We start from the raw sequence: 17,413 nt of genomic DNA, 5'->3' as shown, positions 1-17,413 counted from the left end.
CGCGACAGCGGATTATTTATTAATGGCAAACTTATTTCTTTGTGCTTGAAAATGTGTGAAGCAACCGTCGTTTCTTTAATATTTATTATTATATTGACAATGTTATGTAACGGTCGAGTGTGGACGGTGAAATCCGCGCGGTGAGCACGTGTGAACTGCGGCTGTCGTCGCTTTGTCCGACGGTCCCTACGTTACAAGCTTCGGTACATCGCCACAGACACGTCTTGTACCTTTTTAAATGTCTTTATCGATAAACAAATGAGTGCAACAAATAATCATCCATATCACATTACCTCAATTACGCTATATATAACACCAAGTCGATGCTGAGTGAGTTTTGGCGAACGGGGCTCATTATTTCGAGAAAAATACGATGTATCATTTACGATTATGCTCCTCACTGTATTAAGACAACAAGTATAGGGCCCCATGTGGGACCTAATAAAAGTAATTGGATCTCACTCGTAACTTATGATTATCACACTTTATGAGGTTTAAAAACACAAGCGAACAACTGTAAGTCGAGTTTTTGGACCTTTTTGTGATTTATGAGCGTACCGGCGCAGGACTGTTGACAGTAATTTCAGTGTTGTTATCCTGCCGATATATCATGATCTCTCAAACGTAATTAGTTGAAAAATTTATATGGGTCGTCGAAGGTCGAGCTTAAAAATAACTCCGAGCTTTCTTCATTTAATGACTTGAGATATACTTACGATTGTAAAATGAATAGCCACTGAGTTTATTGCGTCAATATTTGTTTCAGATTGTCTTTTTATTAACTGGCGTCGTGCTATTTTAACTGTGCAATTGCGGTTCTATAAAAATAGGTTCTGTATTTAAATTGCAGTTGGGGGAGCTTTTGCAATTTTTGCGGACACCATTTTTTTAATTAGTGGTCTCGGGGTACCGGAATTCTGTGTTGTGTGGTATCAAGTGACCCCATCTGCGGGTGTTGGTACATATTGGGTTTTATTTAATGTATATTCGACCGCCTGGCTATATGAACTTTGTATTATCAACTTTGTGATACATACGAAAGGACTTTTGTAACGGTTTTTAAGGCGTACAATAGCGAGTCATCGTTATTAACTGTGACCGATATTATTTTGTCACGTAGGAATTAATTTCTTCGTATAAATTGGGCTTGGTGAAAAAGGTAGACTTTCAGTCGTAAAGAAATAAGAATAGCTTCGGAAATATGTTTTTCACCATTGCTAATGATAATAATATTTTTCAGTATGTCATAACATTGAAGCGGTGTCTGATATTCAATAATTCTGCACCGCATTCTTGTTAATAATTTAACTGACAGAGAGCTATCAATGTGTTGTGTCATACATTTATACAAAAAAAGTACACCGCAAAGTATTAACTAACCATTCATATAGTAATTTAAATGAAATACTTACTCCAGTTACAATGGTCTTTGCGTGATTAATGACTCCGTCTCGAACTTTGAACTTGTGTGAATCGCGCACTTACACCTGAGCAGCTCATTGTCTGTATATTATATAATAACCTATTTGATTCAATTACTCTCTTCACTACGCCGTTTAGCAATCCTGAGATATATAGCGCAAGATTTTTCATTACGGCCAGCAAGAGACCCTTGATTGTTTTGTAACTTTGTAACACGGCTCTAAAGAGGTTAAAAGATGTAGAGATATGAATCGTTTAATAGGCAAGTGTGAACAGAACAGTGTTGCCATTGTTGGGCCCATTAACAAACTAGTTTTGACACGCGAGTCGGCTTGCGAAATGTCCAGCTCACGACTAAATAAATAAATGCTTATTTACATCGTTACCCAAGCAGCTGATAAGTAATTTAATTAGAACGCGCTTAATTGAATATTGGAAATAATAACGAGAGTAGCGGGTTGTAGCGTGGCAATACTGTTGTAACGAATTAATCAAAATTATGATTCGCGTGTACGTCCGCGCTTTGTGGCGGCTCAGCCGACCGATCTGTTATTATTGCAAAATGTATTTAGTATGTTAACAAAGGCAATAATTTTCATGTAAATGTGGTAATCTCGATACATCGGAGTAATCGATTTACGACGGTATGCGATGATCTTGTTCCGCAAATATGCGTGAAACATTAATCTTTCTGTATTTTCTGAGCTATTTTATGGATGAGCTCACATTAATTACATGATGGCCGGGTGCTAAAGTGTGCAGTTATGGCGCTATCTCAGCATCTGTATTAAAGAGTTGCCTATTAGTTGTATGACGTCGATTGCATAAATACGGTAAGGTGGCATGTTTGAGGAAGTTGTCGCCTGGTAACGATCAATTTGCGTTGAGTAGACGTGCTTTGCTTTTTTATACTTCACAACCTTCCTTAATGAGTGGAGAAATCAACGGAGCGAACTAACTTCTATGCAAATGCATTTTCTTCTATTTTCGAAAGTATACTTATATATTGTGAGATCGCTAATGAAGGCTGACAAGTAATTCATTGAGTTTTGCTTTTATATACTCGTATGTAGTATGTTGGATTTATTCACTGTACGTAAACATTTCTAGCCGCCAGCTCTAGGCTTTAAATTAATTAGAATTGTACGGCCGGGCTGTCTACAGGTTGATGTAATCTAGAACAAATACGGAGTATTATACGTAAGGTGGAAGTTATTATGCCTAATTTAATTTTAATGAGATAGAGTCTTCATTGACGAGTGATTGATTTTTATTTATTTTGTAACTCTCGTTGGAGTATGGTTACTCATTGCTTATGATGTGACCAATAATTATTTTTGGGTTTTGCCAAATTGGTTCAATTTCAAAAAATAATAATAACTTTACACAGTGTGGAGTACTTAAATTCATAAATTTCTCTGCAATTGAATACAAAAAAGAAATTCAACTCTCAGATCGGAGTGGAACCTGCGAAGCGCCAGCCTAAGCGACAACTAAGTAACCAACTACATTTTCTAGTAAGAATACTGGTGTATCCCTAAGTAACAGAGTGCTGTACCTACCTATGTAACATAAAGGAACCAGGGTAGCTGGGCGTGGGCGGGGCGGATCCAATTATGTCTCAGCACGAGCGAATTTATTGCGACGAAGAACTGCGTCGCTCTCACCTTGACATGTCGCAAATGTGACCATTCCGGATTGCAATGATCAATTTCCTCCAGTTTTCCTTAAATAACTATAGTATATAGGAATTCAATAGAAGTTTTTTATTATTTCTGGCGTGAATTCTAAATCACATCGGAATTTAAGTGTGATAATAATTTCGACGCTCCTGTTTTGATTGCGTTTATTCTTTACCGGTTGACAATATTGGCACCGGTCCAAACTTCAGCTTAATGAATATTTAATCACGTCGTGTAGGCATAATGTATGAGCGCAGTGCAACCCGACGTATGCATACTTTACTAGTTTGGAGGTTTGAACGGAGGCTGCGCACGCGCTTTTGATCCAAGCACCGGCTAGAGACGCCGGCAGTCGCGCGGGAAACTTCGCGGCAGGCGGTCGAGCGATCGGCCCGTGAGCATCTCTGTGAAATCTATCTCTCGATCATATTTACGATACCTAACATCGCGGCATCGGCATCGCTTCGTACAATACCGTGTACCGTGAATAAACTGTGCTCGTAAAGTTCATGAACTGATGTGAATTTGACATTTTAATTATGTCTGGCTAAAAGATTCTTTTGAAATAACAGTGAAAATCAACCCTGTCCAAATGAAGATGACTGTGAATCGTATAAGGGTGGTGGTGTTAGGGAGTCCGCGGAGCGGCAAATCTGGTTAGTATCGCATTATTTATTTATTTACCAAGTATCTGCAATTTCCCCTTTTTTTCTGAAAAACTTTATCTTATTTTACTAATTATATTATATATTATTTGTGAAACCAAGTCCTCGGATTACTTAACTCGAAACAATTTTATATACCGTTAAAACGATAAATATACCGCAATGAAATGTGTTTTAATTTGTTAGTGTTAAAACAAGGTCGCTTGCTAAAAAAGGCTAAATTTAACGTCCATGACATAAAATATAAGTGACCGATTTAAAAAATGACTTTATCGGTAATCGATATTTTAATCGTGTAAAGTTTAATAAAATACGGGATGCTTTTAAGTCAACGGATTGAGACTTTTGACCACCCTATAATTTCGATCATCAGAAAAGAGTTTTTGTGTGGTTATTATATCAGAGGGCATAACGGGAAACGAAAATTACAGTCTTATTAATCGTGTTTATCACGATATCGCATCAAAATGTATACTTAAAAAATAAATATAATTTTCATGTTTCGTTTTCGTTATATCGCCTCCCATTCATGATACAATGTATGGCGGAGTTGTGTGTTATTATTTATTTTGTTTTAATTAATAAATTGATAAGTTTTTTTTCTGAATATCTGTTATTAATTAACAACACGTTATTAACATGCACTTTATTATTGCGTAGTAAAAAATATCGATTAGTCTTTCAGAACAAAAAAGTGTGACGACTTACACAAAAATTTCAGCACTCAGTTAATAAAATTCAAATGCTATGAGATTTCAGTGACGTCCAAGAATATATTTTCAAATTTTTATTACCTATTATACACAAATGTTACTTTGGAAATAAATTGTTAGTTTTTAATTAATCTTCATGCAAATGTTTAATATAAATTCTAATGATAATTCTTGAATAATTAGTGCAGTATTCATAATTATGTTAGTTTAAGGATTCAAATAATAGTTATTAAAATAAATATGATAAGAATACGAGGTATGTAATCTGAAATCAAAGTAAATAGTAAGATTTAAAAATAGCTAGTTAGTTGTATTTATTTTTTTGTCACTTGCATTATTTTTATAATTCGGTTAGAAATAACATCTTTATTTTATTTACGAAGAAGTTTAAAGGGGTATTTTTTTGGAATTATATCTCAATTAGCAGCGTATTCTGTAAATCGTGAACTATGTTTGTTTAACAGTCGTTTAATTTAAACTTGCGTATTTTAAAACCATAAAAGTTAAATAAGAGAGGTTTTTCTTTTTTTTTATGTTTTTTTTTATTAAGTAATAGCTGTACGATAAGTTACTTCTAAATTCATAAATTCTTTCGCGACGTTGTTCCGTTGCTCAATCCCAGGTTGGGCTACAATAATAACAGATTTTTTTTCATATTACGTCGATCTAATGTGCTTTAGGATTCTTAATGTAGTCAATATGTGTTTGTTTACCAATCGTTAACTTGTGCATTTTACTATTAATATTTATTTTGACCTGACTTACAGAAATGGTTTAAACAAGGAAAACATAGAGTAGTAAACAAACCTACTTCAACATCATCTTCATTTATAAAGCTAGAATCGTCAAAGTACTCTAAAACATTGAATGAATTACATAGATACAAACAGGTTCCTTCGACGACGCTTTTGGTCGACGCCACACGACGCTAGTCATCCATTGCCCGTAGTTTTATTACCTAAGTTCCTATACACAATAAACAGCGGTACGCATTAGTATAGTCAACCGTCACTGCATCGCCTCTCTTTGCAGAACAAGTCCTTGGGTACCCCTCACCTCGTATTTGAAGAAGGATTCGGATTAAAGTAATTCTTTCTTGTATCTTTTTTCTTTTTCTAACCACGTTTAAACAATAACACACAACGTTATTTGACTAATGCTCTGTTTTATCTGAAGTGTGGTCTTTGATTTGGTGTTTATTTACTTAATACTTATTTCACAATCTCTTTAGACACATTTAAGCGCCTAGCAAACATCCATTATCTAGACCAGACTGTAGATGTTCTGTTAATCTTATCGACAACTTTAAGATAAAATTTTCCTTATAATGACAAATTGAAAGAGCCATTCCATAACGAATTGACGTCGACGTAATGTTTCACTTTATAGTTATAAATGTCAAGTAATCAACGGTTATAATATTACAGCACATTTCTTATAAAAATTATTAACGACTGGCATTTACGATTGGGAAATGTGGATGTTAATAGTTGGTTTATTAGTAGTTCAGTAAATTATTAGCTTATTTTACAATTGCCTAACTTCCTGTCGCAGTTTAGAAGACTTTGTCAAGATCACGGAACCAATCAAATGTGGAGAGAGTTTTTAGCTTAGTAATTGTATATATCACATTTAACTTGAATACTTGGCCTAGAGTATTTGAAAATTTATGTAATACCAAGTTAGTTAACTCTTCTCAGTGCAGTAGCGTTGCATTTCTTATATAAATTGAAACGTGATTTATCCATGGTTCATTGGTACCACAGATTATTTTTGGAAATCACATCAAGGTTCGTGCTTAAAAATATGGTGATATACTCGTTTTTGGTGAATCACTGGTCTCGTGTGATACAGTTCGCGACAAGAACATGGTTGCATATGATATACATGTGTAAGGCAACGACCTCGACGGTAGCGTTAATGGTTGATCGGACGTTTAAGAGTTACACAACGTCGTCTGGTGGCGCCAGGCGTCGCAGTCGTCGGGAAATCGCGCCGCTGACCCACCGGCCGAGTCGCCGCCGACTGGTTGTAATTGCACCGCCCTAATTGTCGGCGAGCCTGACGGCTGACGGACCGGCTGCGACCGCTCCGAGACGCATGCGTTTGCAATTCATTACGGACGGGAGCGGGCCGGGCCGACATGCGAAATTGTTTCAATGTAGATCCTGTCTACGATCAGCCTCGGTGGGAGTGGCGCTTGTCCGTCACGGATACGCCGTTCAAGTCGTTAAATGCCCTCGGGAACATTATCTACTTATTAAACCCCTCTTAGTACTGATATTATCTGCGAAACTGATTCTTTTATAGGCAAATTATTTTCACATAATGTATCCAGTTACTGCGAATCGCAATGCGATTCCATGCTTTATTTCGCTTCATTTAATCTGGGTCATATTCGTTTTGTTTCTTTAAAATTGTAATTAATATTTTTATCCCAGTGGTTATTTGATGAAACATTTATGCTCGAAACTATAAAAATGATAATCATTTCGGGGCTAATAAAATATTTCAATTATGGAATCGACTACGGAGCGCTACATGTCAACATGCAGCTCTTTTTGTGGACATGAGTTGTGTTCTGAGAGCAACGAACTTCAATTTGGAAAGGAGCCACAGTTTTTTGATATTATGAAAGATTGCTTTTGAAAAGGGCATCAGTGTGTGTTTTTTATCTGAATTGTTGCGAAGGTGCCAAAATGGGATGTTAACAACCGACTTGATAATTGCGATACAACTTTAATGGTCGCTCGTCTTAGCATTCGGCGCAAGCGCAGTTCTCCGAGCGACGACCTTTTCCCGGTATGATGAATGAGTGCACCGTAGCTTTGACGTGTCCCCGACCGACATAGGTGACATCATCGCATCGCTGATTTTTATGGAGCCGTAAACCGTCTATACGATAGGGACTTTTTAAGTTGCTCATCTCACAAAAATTACATAACAGATGGACAACCATCAACGAAGAAATAAAATCTTTTTTTTTACCTTCACCTTTTAGATCTGGTCACGCCTCCACTAAACCAAAAACTTCCCCAAAATCTTTTTAAATATTCTAAAGTTATAGTAACGTCGTTATCCCGATCGTTTGATGGTCAGTTCGACACATGATCGATGTGTTCGGTAATCTATTAATTACCCTAAAGATTCCTGTCGATAGCTGCATCCATTGTTCCTAAGATAACGTTCCATCTATCAACCCACGTGGTGCCTTGTTGTTTGATCACAGTAATTTGTCTTGTAAGCTTCGCCGATCACAATTTGATGTAATTTTTTACAATACGACTCTCGTTAGTCTATGTTCGTTAATCATTTTTAAGATCCTCTTTAATAAGCGTAGCTATTTTATTACTTGTAAATCGATAGTAAATTGTTTCGTAATTATATTCAATTTGTTAGTTGTGTACATTTTTTTCTAATGCTTGTTAATGCCTGCGGCTGGGCACGTTTGCAGTGTAATAATTATGGTTATAAAAGTTATGTTTATTTCAATAAACCGTGTGTAAATATAAACTAGCGTTGCTATAATTATCTTATAACATTTTAGGACAGTGTGAGTCTCTAGTAGTTATGTCATATTAACAGTGGACAAACATGAAAATAATACGAAACACGCATAAAAATACACTTTAATTGAATTCCGCATATTTCAGTTAAAAGTAGATCGATGAAACTTTATCACTTTGCGATTATATACGTAATCGGATCGCAGAGAAAGTAATGCATTTAATACGGATTGCACACGGGGAAAAATTTGAAAGGAAAAATGAGAGTGTGGAATTTCGATAGTGTTTCATAAACTGAGACATATTGTGTAGCGTTATAACATTTATTAATGCTCGAAACGTTTTACGACATGGTGTATGACCTGACGATGTTTTATCGGCCGCTGCTCGTCAATCAAATATCGGAGATATCGATCTTCTTGCTCAATTATTGATGTCATCATCGGCCGCCGGACGAAGCTTTATTATAACAATGAATTCATTATTATACAACGATTAGTCTACTACCGTTAAGATAAAAATAATGTATTGTTAGAATTATGTATTTCAAAATCAAACACAATTAACTTTTATCTAAGCCCCAAGCAGCGCTGCAGTCCAAGAATTGCATGGAAAATGAAAATAATTGAAATTTATTACGGAAAGGGTTGAAACGCTTTCCTTTTGAAGTCACAAAGCACAATAGTTTCCTTATAGTTACATCGTCATGCGGGGAATGGCACAGTATTGTAAGGTAATAGATTTCCTATCCTAGCCTTAACCGTATGCGCCAGAATGCGTACGGAATGCATTCCAAGTCCATTGTCATGCGCCGACGTACTGCAGTTGCATAAAGCGGTGTGGACTCTTGTGTAATGCCTTGGGTCAAGATTCTGACACAAATAGTACCAGCTTAACTCATTCAGGAGTCTGATGTTTCGTAAAACATACTTATAATGGAATGTTAAGAAGAATGTGCTTTAGATACGTGCTTTTTGGGAATGGGCTTTAGAGCCTGGATATGCTGTTGTTACATAACTTGATATTACTATTCAGCTGGGTAGGGTGGTAGTTCTCAAATCGAATGTGAAGTAGTGTAGTTGCTTCATAAATTATCTTTATTTATATTTAAATAAACACATACTAGGACGCACATAATAAACATTACTTATTTATTCCTTCAGTTACGTATTCAGAATTTAAATTACACATTTTCATCATCCAAATGACAGAAACTGGCAAAGCGATTACTCTTTAAATAGTTAAGTACGAACGCAATCTCACGTCCGAGGCGAGTCGGACAAGCAATCAGCTTTTTGAATAGCGCCACTGGTTCCTTTTCAACGGCTGCAGGATTCTCCACACTTCATTTCGACGGTAGCTCGCAGCCGACTCTATTCACATAACTGCTTTGTCATTGTTGTTGATAACTGTTTGTATTGTGAACAAACCTTTGATGGGAATTCCAGGAGTGAAAGGATTAATCAATGTTTGATCCACTCGATTCTAGAAAGTTGGGAGTGACGACCTCCTAATTGTTCTCCTATTTACAAATGTTCGATGAAGGTGGTTCACAATATCTCATTTAGTTCTCTTTTTGTTGCAGCGGTGGTTGTGCGTTATCTAACAAAGCGGTACATCGGAGAATATAGCTCGACAGGAGGTTAGTAAAGTTCATACAATAAATCGTAATCTTCATACTAGAGAGTAATAATATTGTAGTGTTTCACGAGAAATGTTTAAAAACATGTATTCACACCTGTATGATATCAGTAAAGTTAATTAATTATCCGATTGACATTCTGAGTGACGTCAGTTCTGGGCTAATTTACAACAATATTCAATCGTGTAGTTACAAGTCTTTTATTACTATTATGCATTTAAATTAAAGTATCTGCTTCCTTCCGACCTTAAATATGACGTGCTTGCGTCAGACAGGCGCCGTTTCTCAAGTAGTGAATAAAAATGTTAAGGAAACAGCTTTCAGTACTCGCTGTCGCAGTAAATGCAGTCGTTATCGTGTGACGACAACAATATCTGCACAAAAGCGACCGTTAAACACAGTTGTATACTATACCCTCTTGTTTCAGATTTCCTTTATCAACACAGAGTGGCTTTCGACGGTGCCGTTTCAGAAGTTGAAATACTAGATACATCTAATTGCGCGGTAAGTAACGAGTCAGACACAATGTTGCTTTTAGCGTTAACACTTAAATATCAGTCATTTCGAACAAAGGACTCGACGTCGATGATAAGATTAAAACTAAAATTCGAAATTCGAATAGCAAACGAAGAGATAGACGGCCAAACTTAATTTACCATTATACAATGAAGATGTTAATCTGCGGCTAGCTGCGCTGGTAGCGGCTGATGGCCGCAGTACAATTTAATTAGACGAAGTTTATGTGGCTTGTATCGCTTTATCAGATGCGATCGTTGCCGTTGCTGCATCGCTGTGCCTGCGGGCGAAATCCTACGTTCGGAGGTTCGAACCTACGCCGCGGTAGAATGCACGAGGAGATTCGTGTTACGTAATTGTTATATTTTATTGTTGTTATACAGGCACGCATTGATTCGGAAACCGGTTTTGTTTCCTCCTAAACAACAACTATGGTTTATTAAACGCATCGGTAACGGAACTAAAAGAACAAAATAGATTGGATGCTCCGTATTGCGCAACCGGCGATTTTATTCGGCACAGCGAGTGGCCCCGATACCAGATTCCTAGTACCAGTTGTGGCTTGCGACTTAATTTAAAATTTATAAGCAAAGTTCGCTGACTTTATTTACAATTTTAGCTATTTCAAGATCGCCGAGGTGAATAGTCAAGGCTGATTTAAGTAGAATTCAGATAATTGTATCTTATAAAAGAGATTTTAACTTTAAGTAATAACCTTTCGTCCGAGTCGCGCCTGAATGCTTATCTTAATTGTGAGCAAGATTTAACTCAGGACATTAAAGTTCTTAGGTAATTTCTTGTTTTGCGATGAGTTTTTTTTTCATAGCAATAAACATATCATGATGGGTTGATAGAAAAAAAACTGAATTTAAATTTGGAATTTGGGCTGCCAGTCGTATCTGTCGGACTGTAGTTTGATGATTGATATCCTTTGTTCGGCTTTTCGCACAAATCCTGTAACGTCCCATTATTTGTTCTTATTGTGTTTTGTTTATAAATGATATAACGGTACAGATCCGCGGCTGCCTAGCGGAGCACGTGCGATGGGGCGACGCCTTCGCTGTGGTCTACTCGGTGTGCGAGCGACGTTCGTTCCTCGCCGCGGCCGAACTACTGTCGTTGTTGGAGCGCACGAGACTGCCCGGCTGTGCCGCCGTCACCCTCTTGGGGAACAAACGTGACCTCGAACACGCCAGGTACGAATCCATCTAAAACAAAACAGGTTGATCTTTCATACCAGGCGAGGTGGTACAACGAATCTCATTTGTATTTCGTGGTGACTTAAATTATCTCAGTATCTCAATGATATTTTCATCTACTTTGAACTCTATTTCTATATTATCTTTTTGTCTCTTAGGGAGGTCCACGCAGAGGAGGGTCAGGAACTGTCACTGAGATTCGGTTGTCAGTTCTACGAGGTGTCGGCGGCGGAGTCGTGCGCGGGCGCAGCGCTCGCGTTCCACGCACTGCTGCGGGAGGCGCGCGCGCTTGCGCTCTTGTTACCTGCGCCGAGACGTAAACTAGCAGCGTATTCCGTTTCTAAGGTGAGATACTCGTATCATAATGTAATTATGTGTCACTAGCTCTTCGCCCGGGGCTTCGCCCGCGTCGATGTCGGTTATATCGCGTTTTCAAGAGAAGTCTTTAAAAGACCGGGATAAAAACTATCCTATGTGTTTTCTCAAGGTCAACTCTATCTCTGTACCAAATTTCATTAAAATCCGTTCAGTGGTTTAGACGTGAAAGCGTAACAGACACACAGACAGAGTTACTTTCGCATTTATAATATTTGTAGGGATTGTAAGCATGAGTGATTTTTTATAGAAAGTCTATAATTTGGAGCTAGAAATGCCTGGAAATTGCCAAATATTGATAGGAGTGGATATGAAGAGATAATAGTTCTCTAAAAGTGTAAATAGGTCTTATTATGAAGTACGATTCCCTAAGAAGTAGTTAAGTGCACTGTAGATGTTTACTGCTCAAATAAATAACTAAATACATATATTTTACTTTAATTTTGCTCCGAATAGATTTTGCATCCTAAGATATGTTAGAGAATTCAATCAAAATATAAAGCCAAGTGATCGCAACTGGGTAAATAAATGTATATTTACTGTACTAAATTTTGTGGAACTATTGGATTGGCGCAATAGAAATTGCAAGCAATATTACTAATCTTAAGCTTACGAACTGCTCTTAAGCAAATTATTTTAGCAAATATCAACTTAAGAATAAAATAAGCTGAATAGGTATGTCCAATTACAAATAATCGTTATTTATGTGCGATAAGTGCTATTATACTATGCCACTTTGGAACAAAACCTCTTTACGCCGATTTACGTCAGATTGTGTTTCCGAGAAAACAGATTTTATTCATAGTTGGAGAGCTTATGAATATTACGGCTGCGGCTTACATTGCTGCTCCTTCTTAAAAGCGGTATGAGTTTTGATAGCACCTTGATATGAAGGTTCTAAGGTTGATATTCGCATACCGTCGAAACGTGTATAATTATGACTAGTTAGATGAAATATTATTTAATTTCACTTTGAGCTCTCCTTTTCTTCGTTTTGTTTTATTTTTAAAAGTTCTTTGTGTGGTCTCCTTCTTATCCATTTTAAGTCCGCTTCATTACTGGAGAATAGAATATGAAAATATGCTTTTGTTTCAGGTCATTGGCACAATATTCGGGAAAAACAGCAAGAGTGTCAGAAAGAAACGGCCATCGCTCAGCATTTAATTATTAATCTATTCTATAACTTACATTATAAATCTCTCAGACTGGTTTGTACATAATTAATTTAAATTTAGTTTTAATGATATGTTAGTTATTATAGTAACAATGCTATTAGATATATGAATATTACAATTTGTACATAATTAAAACATTGTAGCTGCCATTTTGGACATCAGTTTATCCACAAACTCGTGTTGAATAAATGTTTAGATTCGAAGTATGGACTTAAAATTAAAGGAAATATATTTTAAACGCTTGTTCAACGCGCCCACCTTGTGTGTGAACTGGTTATTGAAATAAATGTCTTCAGCCATAAACCTACTATATAAAAAGATTTGATATTTGTACATAAATTCAGATGATTATAAATAGGTATACACCTCGCACTAGAATTAAAATGAGTTAAAAGAACAATGTACATAAATTGTGGATGAAAACAGTTCTCGTACCTTTGTGTAAGGTCAACAGTTATCTCATTATAATAAAACTTTATACTGAACCTAAATTGTTTAATTTAACCTCCTATCCTAAAAAATGAAAAATTGTGTATCGTAGCTTCCGAATTAGGGTTCTTGCAATAATTATTGGAAAAGATGATAAGCGAAAAAAAACCTTTGAAATAATACTGGTCGGAAATACGGTGAGACAACTAAGACATTTACATTTAATTTTACAAGAACATGGTGCCGAGTAAATGAATTAGCCACGTCTCTGTAAGCTGACAGTAACAAGGTGCAATGTTAGTATTTTAGTGGCGGGACCGATGCCGCAATACTATACGTATACGACTGTGTCGTAACATCAATCCCGATTGTCTTGATATACTCTAAGTGCTGGGAAGTGAACGAGCGCAGACGCAAAACGCTTTCTTAGATCATAATGCGCCGATAGCGTCAAATAGATCGCGGTATGTCGCACCTCGTATACATGTCGCTAAAAGCTCTAATGAGTTTCTGTTTTCACTGGCAAAGTGTCCAGGTGTCACATCGGTCTACGTCGGACAAGCCTCGCCGTTCAACTTATATTGATCGGTCGGTGTAGTCAATGGCCGGAGAGAGTTTCGCCACGACTCGACCTTGCATGTCGGAGCACTGCCGCACCACTTCTGATCAACCGATAAAGCCTATCTCAGACGAATGTGACGTTACAAGTACGCAACATGTAAAAGCAACAAGCACAAAAATCAAGGTCCCGGAGAAATTATAAATCAGAATGTACTAATAGATGTCTTACAAAGTATATCCGCGACAGTCTCCGCATCGCCGCCGGAGCTGGAAATAATCAGATAGATGTACAACCATTGATAACGCGATCAAGTTCAAGAGCACGTCAATAAATAAATACGTTACTATACGACATAAAGTAGTCTGTTTAGAAACTAATGGTTATACAAGCAGCAAGTAATAGGTAAGCGTGGTGGTTACGCAATGGGCTATAAAATGTTCCCTTGGTTGTTCCGCTGTAGCATTAAATCGGGCACGTACAGGTGTATCGGCCGATGCAGAGATATGACTAATAAATCGGATCCCTTGATCGCATTAGTGGCGCCAACGTTCCGCTTGCCACAGCGGCCGTGCGCCCGCACCGAGGGTAGCGATTGCTATCTGCTCCATCGTAGATTCCTATGCAGCGTTGTGCACCGCGCAGGTGTAGCGGGACCATGTTTGATTTCACACAAGAGAGAATAAAATAACGTTTATTTAACGCGACCATATAAAACCAAGTGGCTAGCAAAATTAATGAGGATCATTAAAATTATTATGAATAGCAATAATCACTAATCAATAATTTATGAATAGTTTAACGTATAAATGACAAGTACACAATAAACTATTGACAAGGAAAGTATTTAATTCTCAATAGTCATAAAGGCTGTGTCACTAATTCATTGAACTGAGGTCAAGAACGCGAGACCCCTCGCAATCATCGCGATATTTAACGTCAATTAAAGAATTTAATGAATCAGCAATCGACGAGGCGGGTGAAAGCTTAGATGTAATCGGACAGGATACTGTGTAAAATTGCGATGATGTACACGATGCCATGATAGCACGCCCCGAGCGGACAGCCAGTGACGTACGGACTGCAGATAACCTGTTCCATAAAGCTGATCTATTAATATTTACCGTACATGTTCATCATTCTAATCCAATCGGAGAACCCGAAGCGTATTTAATTGAGCGTAATGATGAGATGAAATAAGTATAGAAACGATATCATTCTCTAGACCGCGATGCGGCATCGCAGTGACAAGAATATGACATGTAGCAGGTAAGTCGCTGTGTCCGTGTATCGGGATTCCTGATCCAGTAGATAAACTATCAGCTACTTTCATCTCTCGCTTTAGATTAAACGATTACAAGTTTCGTCTAATTGCTCGTGTTTGTCTCGGGTGGAATCGGTCATTGAGATTTATGCATGACTGAGGATCGGAATGGTACGTGATTCGGATCTAATGATAGATAGCCATGCCAACTAGATGATCTCTGATTTACTCTAATGTATAAGGGTAAAGAGCAGTTGAACAACACGAGCATATGAATACAGTACAAATAGAAATCTCATTCAACAATAGAACAACAAACAACAAGATTGACGAAAGCTTTTATCACGTTTTCGAACGCAAACACTATCATGGGATTAATAATCATTTTTGGTATTTAGTTTAAGCTGGAAAAAGAACTTTATTTCCTAATTTTAGCAGTTTTGCAACTGTGTTCAACTACCACCGATTTATTCTTCATAGATCTATTCTGATCCAAGTATAAGATAAAGATAATATTCAATTTGAAAATTGGTTTTATTTAAAATCGAGGAATCGAAAGAGTTTATCATTGTTTTTGAATATAAAGGGTCTCTATAAGAGTTTATTTTACGTTCTCGAGTGTGCTTCAGTGTGTTGCCGCAACAACCGCAATTTGTCCTTGTGAACAATATTCGCAAGTTCGATGTAATACACTTGGTTTACTTTAGAGTACTCAGTAAGGATTATTTAATGCAGGATTTAACACTTTACAATGATTCTCAATAATTTGTGCACTTTACGACTGAACTTTAAAAGTTCTTTGTTTGCCTGTTTGCATTTGTTTATTCGTATGTAAACGAGTTGGTATTTTATTGCAGCTTCGTTCCTTATTCAAAATGTTTGGTTAAGCACAAATATTTTCGTAGGCAGTTTTACTGAATAAAAAAATACATTTAAAAGTCATGACAAAGTTCTTTTGTTCTTGGACTTAACAGATCTAAATCTATTGTTTTCGTTAGTCAATATTTTTATATTTAAGACGTAGACAAAAATTACATTTAGAACAATCAATATCCCCAACAAAAGTACGTAATCAAGACAAAACATATTTTTATAACAAACTACGAAAGTTCTTATTCAAATGAGAGACATTATGATATAAATATCCATTACTTATATTATCGTCAAAAGATTATGTCGTCTAAACATTGCCAAGTATCGTAAAATATTATGTGCTGACAGTAAAGCGACAAAAACATCCTCCCTCATAGAAATACATGTGGATCTTTCTGTATCTTATCAAGCATGACAGCGAGTGGAAACTGCGGCAGATAAACTTACTAGGTAAGTGCTTATTGTGTCTTCGATCTTTGTATGAACGAGTTATATTTCTATTAAAATTTTGTAGTTTTGTAAAAATAGGTTTTAAGAAAACAAACTTTTGTAACATGAAATTATGATCGTAACAAACGTTGCCATAAAAGAACATACCACCCGTCGCCAAGAAACTATGCCTGCTTATTTATAAACCTTAATTCTAATATATCTAGAAATGCACCTTCTAAGACCACCAACTACGAAATTAGCACAAGTGAATTTTAAGCAGTAGATAATTCTCTCAAATGCTATAACATCTCATAACACCAGCTACTGAACGTAACAAGAAATATTGCACGAGTTTCATAACTAGAAAAAAAATCGTACATATAAATTGAATAGCCTAATACTGATAATCAATGAGGCACCTGTCCAATATTTGACGAATGAGAAGTCGTCGTTCAAACCTATCCGATGCATCGGAGAAAGTGAAATAATTCGTATAGAGTAGAATCATAGATGACTGGAAACGACACATGAAATTCACGAGTTGGGGATATGTATCGAGTTTACAGGTTTACTTTTCACAAAGTAATGTAGTTATGTTTTGAATTAATGATGATTATGGGCTACTGTATTGAGCAGTTTGCAGATTTAAGTTTTAAACATAATATTCTAGTATTTTTTATATTTACTACGTGCTTATGTCGTTTCTTAATAAGTTGTTGAATACCAGTCTCTATTACTTATATTAAGGAAATTGTAGACTATTATATTGTGTGCTAAATCCACTAGAAGAGTTTGTAACATGTTTATATTTTAAAGGGTCCTAAACGTCTTTTGGATGCAAATGTCTTCTAGTTAGTCAGTTACTACTCGACAAATATGAACGCTTTTAAAGTAGTAAGTATAAAAAAAAACATGCCAAAAAAAAAGCTCGGACTCCAAGATATTATTATATCTTGGGTCT

General features: G+C 36.6%; 1 protein-coding gene across 1 annotated transcript; it reads left to right on the top strand.

Annotated features, from left to right (window-relative positions):
* Positions 1-3,031: 3,031 nt before the first annotated feature.
* On the top strand, positions 3,032-13,380 carry LOC113500656 (ras-related and estrogen-regulated growth inhibitor-like protein). The gene is made up of 6 exons (XM_026881518.1): positions 3,032-3,760; positions 9,574-9,630; positions 10,058-10,134; positions 11,161-11,342; positions 11,504-11,690; positions 12,816-13,380. Exons 1-6 carry the CDS (start codon positions 3,697-3,699, stop codon positions 12,882-12,884), a joined length of 636 nt encoding a protein of 211 aa, XP_026737319.1. The 5' UTR covers positions 3,032-3,696; the 3' UTR covers positions 12,885-13,380.
* Positions 13,381-17,413: the final 4,033 nt, after the last annotated feature.

The sequence above is a fragment of the Trichoplusia ni genome, chromosome 14, assembly GCF_003590095.1.
Source record: "Trichoplusia ni isolate ovarian cell line Hi5 chromosome 14, tn1, whole genome shotgun sequence".
NCBI classification, from domain to species: Eukaryota; Metazoa; Arthropoda; class Insecta; order Lepidoptera; family Noctuidae; genus Trichoplusia; species Trichoplusia ni.
The sequence above is the reverse complement of the archived record's forward strand: the minus strand, read 5'-3'. Positions and strand labels throughout refer to the sequence as shown.

Excerpts from the sequence above, each read along its gene's own strand:
- LOC113500656 (XM_026881518.1), top strand. The coding sequence starts at position 3,697 with ATGAAGATGACTGTGAATCGTATAAGGGTGGTGGTGTTAGGGAGTCCG. Across the intron at positions 3,761-9,573 it reads TCCGCGGAGCGGCAAATCTG|CGGTGGTTGTGCGTTATCTA; the intron begins GTTAGTATCGCA and ends TTTTTGTTGCAG. Across the intron at positions 9,631-10,057 it reads AGAATATAGCTCGACAGGAG|ATTTCCTTTATCAACACAGA; the intron begins GTTAGTAAAGTT and ends CTCTTGTTTCAG.